Source organism: Pinus tabuliformis, chromosome 3_1 (assembly GCF_031772625.1).
Source record: "Pinus tabuliformis cultivar Carrire ecotype Pingquan chromosome 3_1, CPIR1, whole genome shotgun sequence".
In the NCBI taxonomy this organism is placed as follows: Eukaryota; Viridiplantae; Streptophyta; class Pinopsida; order Pinales; family Pinaceae; genus Pinus; species Pinus tabuliformis.
The window spans coordinates 260,485,944-260,494,238 of record NC_142301.1 but is presented as its reverse complement, the minus strand read 5'-3'; the positions used below and the strand labels follow the sequence as shown (position 1 = coordinate 260,494,238).

The 8,295-nt window shown below is 36.6% G+C and overlaps 1 protein-coding gene and 1 non-coding gene across 2 annotated transcripts; both read right to left on the bottom strand.

Moving 5' to 3' along the window:
* Positions 1–1,568: 1,568 nt before the first annotated feature.
* Positions 1,569–7,947, bottom strand: LOC149186793 (uncharacterized). The gene is made up of 3 exons (XM_089411133.1): positions 6,597–7,947; positions 2,317–2,423; positions 1,569–2,222 (listed from the first exon to the last, which is right to left on the bottom strand). Exons 1-3 carry the CDS (start codon positions 7,626–7,628, stop codon positions 2,129–2,131), a joined length of 1,233 nt encoding a protein of 410 aa, XP_089267259.1. The 5' UTR covers positions 7,629–7,947; the 3' UTR covers positions 1,569–2,128.
* Positions 5,767–5,870, bottom strand: LOC149186794 (U6 spliceosomal RNA). Its single transcript, XR_016256674.1, has one exon. It is a non-coding gene; the product is annotated as a U6 spliceosomal RNA (small nuclear RNA).
* Positions 7,948–8,295: the final 348 nt, after the last annotated feature.

Genomic DNA, 8,295 nt, shown 5'->3' with positions numbered 1-8,295 from the left:
TAATTGAATCATTTAATATTAATAATTTTATGTGGTTAATTATATTTGGATTTATTTTTGGAGATAAAGTATATGCATAAACGTAATTAAATAAATATATGTTATTTAATTTTCAAACATTTATTTGAAAATTTGCAAATATATTTCCTTCATTCCATACATATAATTTTATAATTTATTTGTAAATAATAAATTATATTTAAAAATAAAAATAAAATAAACAAACATAGACAATTATATGATGAGATCCAACTAACCAGAATTATATATGAAGTAAAAAGGGGTATTACATATACAACTATATGATGAGATCCAACTAACCAGAATTATATATGAATATGAAGTAAAAAGGGGTATTATATATGTTGCTGTTATAAAAAGAAGATATTATAGTTAGATCCATTGAAGAGAAACATGAACCTAACAAAGTTCAAAAACTTTTGTAATGTAGTTTAGTGCTTGATGTTTACTTAGAGAGAGTATATTTATAGGTTTTTGTTGTGTGTTTTTTGTTTTAACGATATTTGGTTATCTTATTTGCAAAATTGGAATTTGTCCTTTAGTATCACTGAATCAAATCATATATCTGAATGTAATACAGAAAATTAAGTATATTTAATTAACTTAAAACAAATTAATTTTTTTAATTAATATCTATATATAAATAAAAAATAATATATTTTAAATTAAAAAAATATTAAATATTTAAATTTTAAAAATCTTAATTTAATATTAAAATAAATAACATTTAAACTATTTTCATGTAACATAAAAACAACCAGCGTTACCCTTCTTCAATATGGGAGTGTTATAATGGAATGTAGTTGGGTTATAACACTTAAAAAGATGAGGTAAAAAATCACGATGGGAAAGAATTTCTTCTGCCAAATATACCTTAGTCTAGCACCTAGCTTTATTTGTGAAGGGTTTTTTACACCTGATATGATAGCCTCATTACATACACAATATAATTCACAAATAACAAGAACACGTTTGAAGAATGGATATATATAACAAAAACATGTTTGAAGAATGAATATATATGTTAGAATTTTTATTATTTTTTAACGTGTAAAGTTTATGTTTTGTGAGACAGTTTAATTGGCCATCAAAGTAATGTGAGTTTTGAGAAAATTACTAGATCCAAAGTTAAAGTTCAAATCTCATATTGTGAGTTTTGAGAAAAGTACTAGATCTAAAGTTAAAGTTCAAATCTCATATTGTGGCCCAGAGTTTTGAGAAAATTACTAGATCTAAAGTTAAAGTTCAAAAATCTCATATTGTGGCCCAGTTTGGTTTACCTAGAAGATAACAGGCCATAGCCCCCAGAAGTTTACCCATAGCTAGCTATGTGTCATGCAGACCACTGAGTTCCTCTGAGATAACAAAAAAAACAAAAAGCATATAATATTTATTTTTTTCTAGCTTCATAGTTTTCAAACACTGTCACTCATGTCCTTCAAACTTATAAATCATGTGCCACAAAAATTGTTCAAACTCACTGAACACACATTTGTATCGATCTTTTCAATTTTGTAACAAAAAACATAATAAATATGTCCTGAAAATAATCAAACAAATCTATATTATTTTTCTCATAAATTGACACAGTTTACAACTGTGTTGGATAATTAATATTGACCATACCTCTTCATCAACTTAGCAATATGTACAAAAGCTATAAAGACCCATTTTCCGTTTGGTCTAAAATTGAACTGGGAATTCATACACACTGATTTTTGCCATACTGAAAAGAAGTGGCTGGATTGTATATGCTAAAACAGACTGTTCCTTCCTATTGAAGGAGACATTCAAAATTCTATCCCTCGAACAGCACAGAATAGTGCATGCTTCTTCTCATGACCCATTAGAATTTAGAAGCTACTGGATTGAAAAACTAATGATAGTGGGTGCTCTGCTGAGACTCAGTCTGATCTTTTGTTTAAGGATCCATGACCATATTCTGAGAATGTTCAGAGTTTCGAGTCCCACCCTTACATATATATGGAGTTCAGAAATTTCTAAATTAAACAGTTTCTGCAAACGAGGGAGCCATGAGAAATTCCAACAGGAAGATGTACAGTATTTTCAAAAACACTTCAATACATCAAACGCATTTCTTTCCTTTCTACTCCTCGCCAGAGGAATGTTTTATCTTCCTCCCAGGTTTTACTCTTTTGGCGGATAAACTGGGCCAGCAGCCAATCTTGGACTCCGATTCCCTGCATTCAAAGATAAACAAATGGAGTACTTTAGTTGGAAAATGGTATAATGTAGGTCCTTGGAGCGGAAAATGCTGATGGATTTAGTAGCTACCCATCACTATTTGATCCAATCGCACAGGTGGCTCGGCATCTTGGTCCTTCTGGGGTGTTCACAATAGCTGACTTAACACAGCTGCTACAATAGATCTTGTCACATGCCTGCATGGATCCAACATCAGATGAACATTACTATGTTGCTATAAATCAACTGATTCAACGATTCTCGGTATGTATCTAAACATTTGAAAATGAAATATCGGTAAATAGTATCTGAACTACTACGGCTCATTTCCATTTTTGAAGTTCTGCAAAGAAAATAATGTAGGCTGAGAGCCAATGGATTAATTTGAGGATGAAAGAAAGATACAGACATACATTGGGTATGCCTTAAACCAGGTAAACCTTTTATAATGGATTATTACTTTCCAGATAGAAACATCAGTCACCTCTTACTCAAATGAGGCCAAACAAGCTTGACATGCAATGATTGAGCATTCCTTAGCCGACAACATATATGTAGAGTCTGCCCTCTTTTCAGGGGCATGGAGGTGAACTAATGGACCATTCAACCCTTATCCCCCACATCCCCTCAAGCAGAACTTTGTTCAACCTGTTTAGGAAACGTGATCTAGAGAGTGTCATATGTCATTGGAACCACTATGATCAAAATCGTAAGTGTCTTGATCATGATGAGTGTACTATTGGATCACAAGCCATGGTGAGAATGTAGATACCTAATAATCATGAAGTTACATTTAAGCCCTAAGCTTTGCCAGGGAAAAGATAGAATTCCTCAGCAATATCAAGAACAGCACAAATTAGTGAGGCACTTTCTTTCTGAGGCATTAAACAAATTGCTGAGATTATGGGAAGCTATACAGTTTACATCTAAGTTCAGTCCAGGAATAGTAAATAAAGGAGGTTATCATTTTCTTATTTTTGTTACGCCTGAATAACACTGGATGGTTTCAAGCCACTTTGGTTCGGTTCAAACAAATGGTTACATTAGTGGAAACTTCTTGTCTGACTTGCGAAACAATTTAGACAAATATAAACAATCTTGAAAATTAGATATCATTTTGGGATTCAACTGTGTAAACCCCCATACTTAAAATCTTGAAAATTGTTTTAATGGCAAGCATTCCTATAAAAACCTTTGTTTTTTCTTACAGCACTTTAGTTTCTTTTTAGTAGAGTATCTTTAGGCTGTAGAAAACGGGCGGAGAAATCAACTTGCGTAAGTTAGCTGGGTACTGAATCCATCCCCACTCACCTCATTATAATCAAATTTCATTCAAATCAGAAATAAGAAGTTAAAACATAGGGACACTTGGGTTTAATTAGAAACAGAGTAAAGAAGTAAAGAGGAGTAGACAATTTCCTAATTGGGTGTCTTAGAATGCTGGACTGAACCCCCATTGCTACTTCCTGCTATTTTCCCAAAACAGAAATGCAGCTGTGATACAACATAAAAGAGAGCAAGAACACCCCTAACTGTGTGCCTCTATTACAGGAGGGATCATTTGCTAACTTTCATCCAGTTAGGCTAATGGGAGTGACAGTAGGTTACAAAGAATCGCCACTAACTGGAATTCCACATGAAAATATGGTAAAATTTTACAGTTCGAACAAGATTCCAACCAGACCATGAAATCATATCTTGTATAGGGGTTTTACTGCCTCACAGACACCTGATATGTGCCTGCCAGGAGCTATGCCAATTGTGATAATGCCAGGATCCACATACAGATCAGTTTTTTCCTGTGAGTATGCCTACCAGGGTTTGCGTCAGTGTCTTTCTGGAATTTGCATTCATAATTAACCAGAAAGGCACAAACCTTCTTTTAATCATTGATAGAGACTGATTAATCAAGGCTTTGATCAAATCTGAATATAGTGCTAGTAGGAACAGAGTGAAAGGAGGTAGATGAATAAACTATATAAAGTTTAAACTTTTAACGAAGTTGAAGTAGAGTGTTCACATTCAATCTTTTCAGTTGAAGTTCCTTTCATAGGAAAAAGCATAAGTGCATTCTGAAGCGAGACAAGGTGGGGATTTAAAACAGTTGTTTTAGTTAGGTTTCTCATTATATACACAACTGGTTAAGAAATATTATTATTATGATACGAGACAGGGGTCCCAATGTTTAGTGAAGTTGTAAAGCATCTGCAAAGCAGGATTACGGTTGGTTTCAACGCTGAGAAAGCACAATCCAAAACTGTAAAAAGGAACAGCTATCAGGATCTTCTATAGCATCCTGCTTCTGTAGCATCAAATCTGCATATAGTACCAGAAGGAACAGAGTGCATAAAGGCCGTAGATGAATAAACTACATAAAGGAATTAGAAACAAAGTATTCACCTCATTTGCCCCCTTCAGTTGAAGTTCCCAACAGACGAATGAGCATAAGTTCATTCTGAACTGAGAAGAGATAGATTTAGAACATTTTTTTGAGTTAGGTTTTTCTTTAGATGCATACCTAGTTAAAAAATATTATTCTGACATGAAACATAGGTTCCAATGTTTGGTGAAGTTGTAAATTATCTGAGAGCCAGGATTATGGTCAGCTGCAGAGTTGAGTAAGCATAACCCAAACTGTAAAAATGGATAGCTATCAGGATCTTCGGTAGCATCCTCTATGTGGGAGATTGATGATCTGTGCCACGAAGTGCTTGTATGTAAAAATGTTGATCCTCTTTGCTAAGAGGGCATTCCTTTTGACAGCTATAAATGGCCAGGGTTTTGTTGGCATCAGACAAAGAAATTCCCACCTTACTGGACCAGAAAACAGAGTGCCTTTCCCAAATGGATCTTTGGTGCAATTGAGTGAGTACTAATGCAAATCCTCAAGTGGAAGGGCACACTTGTTGACACATTTGCTCAATTTTATCATTTCTCAAGCACAAACCTGCATTGCAACTTGAGCAAGAACTTCGCAATTATTAAACAAATTCTAATTTCAATTGCTAGTCATGCAATCAAGTTCCATAGGAATCACCATTCTTTGCTGAAGCAACTCACCCACGTTGATGAAGGCCTATGTCACATGTGGTTAGCCTAGAGGAACGAGTGAAGGACATCAAACTCATGCAACTGGGAGGCAAAAGAGAAAGTCGGAGTCACTTACCTTGAAGGTCTGCCAAGTATGAAATCTGTTTGTGAGATGGACGGTGTCTCACTAGAGAGTTTTCCTGGTGAAGCAATTGTTTTTGTGTGTTTCCTTGTGGCTGTGTGGGATTACTGTTATTTTGAATGTTAAGGTGAGACCCTAAAATACCCACAAATTTTGTCTGCTAGAAATCCAAGGGCATTTTGTAAGGACATGGCACAAGAACAGTGACAAGTCCATCCATCTGTGGACAATATGGCTTTATGGATTTTGCCAGGGTTGATGTGTTATTATAATGTTAACATATAATCCACCATTTTGGTTAAAAAAGGGGTTTGCAAAGATCAGTTTCCCATGTATAGCACAGATCAATTGCACATCTTACTATACATAACATACTACATTAATTCTCAATTTGTGCTTGTCACCCTTGCGCATGGGCCATGCTAATCTTCTCTATATCGTTCCAATTTTATCGAATTAATCCATATGACATTGATGTCAATGAGCCCACGCCCATATGGGTAGAGATTTCTCTCACTTTAAAGACTGTAGAGACATTCTAATGGGCTCTAACTGTTCACCCTTCTTCTTTTGAGCAACTTTGTTGGATTCTTTTGGGGGAATGATTTAAAGGGTGTCCATTAGAACTTCTATGAGTGAAACCGTAAACCATGATGATAGAAAAAAATTTGGAAACCACTCGTGACTGTGCAACTGCCGAGCTACAATGAGAATGAGGATGTTGATAAACATGTAATTAAGTCCTAATCCTAATCTTTGCCAGGTCAAAAGGAAAATTAAACATGGGAGATGTCAGCAGAATTTCAATTGTGTCAAAGGAAAATCATATCAAGCCTACAAGCCAAACACTTGATCAAACAGGCCTGTGGATCAGCTTCGTCTAGATGTACTAGAAAAGTAAAATTGGCTTCACAAAATAGATGGTTCTATCCCTAAATAGATGAAAAAACAAAAAAGAAATCCACTTGCAAAGGAACTCTGAAGAAACTGCGAGTATCCTTGGTTTTAGTTTCAAATAAATAGATTAGTTACCCTCAAATGCAACAAAATCAATAAATTGATCAAGTTAGAAGTAGATATGATCCTAAAGTCAAAACACTCTATGAATAGAAACCCTAGTATTAGAGTCTTACAAAGTGAAACAGCGGCATCAGTCATAAAATCACAAGTAAAAGTAGGGTTTGTAGAGATTCAGCACCTCGCATTGCAACTTGAAATAAACAGTGTATACTGAACATATGGAACACCGGTTTGAACTGTTTGATTTCGATCCATTAGGACTGTCCATGAAAGGCTTCTCAGGCTGACCATCCTTCCCAAAATAAGGTCTAGGAGAAACTCTGGAGAAACTACTGGAAGGTGATACCTCGGACTTCTTGGATGGCCTAATCCTCAATAGAGACAATAGATGGGCAATAGGATGCTCTTTTCTGACTACTGGCTTTGCAGAAACCTTCCTGGACAGATCACTGCTCTGCCTAACAACCCGCGAAATATTCGGAGGATGAGATCGAACAGTCAAACTGCTAGGAACAAACATATTCAACAAAAAACTCTTTGGATAATTGCCTTTCCTCCTGTTGTGTTCTCTTGATGCTCTTTTTTTCTTCAAGTTGCTGTCAGTATCCTTCCTGGTGAGGGAGCCCTCTGAGTTCATCTGCTCCATGGCAGCCTTTTGGTCCACAAGATCCTTGAGCGACAGCTCATAGGCAGACTCAGGCATGCCTTCATACAATTTCATGAGCTCTTGTCTTCCCCTGGCTATCTCCTGTGCACGCAAGGACATGGGGTGGTAGTATGATGAATTGGGCAGATAGGTAGATGATCCAGGACGCCACAGGGGAGGAGATACTGCACCTGAGTCATCATCATCCTCATCTTCATTTTGTGCTCTTCTCATTCTTGACCAAGAGAAAATTACACTAGGAGGACTATTAGACCCATCAGTTGCCTGACTCTGATTCTGATTGCTCTGAGGTGGGGATTTGGGCAACATGATTCCTGTATCCTCATTGCTCCGAGGTGGGGATTTGGGAAACAAGATTCCTGTGTCCTCGTTGCTCCGAGGTGGGGATTTGGGCAACAAGAGTCCTGTATCCTCATTGCTCCGAGGTGGGGATTTGGGCAACATGAGTCCTGTATCCTCATTGCTCCGAGGTGGAAATTTGGGAAACATGGTCCCTGTATTCTCATCTGTTTCAAATGTTGGGTTCTCATGAAAAATCAACATACCCACTTTACTCGCTGAATCTATATCTGCCCGGATTATATATTTCAAGGAATATACAATCCAATAACAGGTCGCAGATACCCTTAATGAAAAGCCTCTGGAATATACAATCCAATAACAGGTCGCATATACCCTTAATGAAAAGCCTCTGCACTCTGAACACTACCCAAAAAAAATCTCTGTAATCCAAACAAAAAAGGCCAATCTGTTAGAACAGTATGTGAGAAGAAGCGATAAGATGAAATTGGAACCTAGCACCTTGCCGTGCAGAGCAAGCCTCTGGAAATGTAAAAGGATTACATCTGTGGGGATTCTAACTAAAAGATCTCCTTATAAATGACAGGTGTAAGACTATCATTGATGACGATGGTGCTCCTGGAATATCAAATTAGAGATTGTCAAAGCTGCTGGAGAATTATCATCATCTGCGTGTCATTAGAGCTTCTGGAAGCCCACGAGTGCATCGGATATCTGTGTGATTAAGTCAATGCATGGCTTTCAAGAAGGGGTCCCAGCAGCGTGGGCCTCTGGAAATTCCCAACCTCATTATTAATTAAGTTGCTGCTAACTTTTAGTAACGCAAATCTCTGCTTAACCCCCACCAAATCTGTCAACAAATACCCCGTGACTTTTGAGTCGACTTGTTTAAAATAAGCCTCCCGGTCGC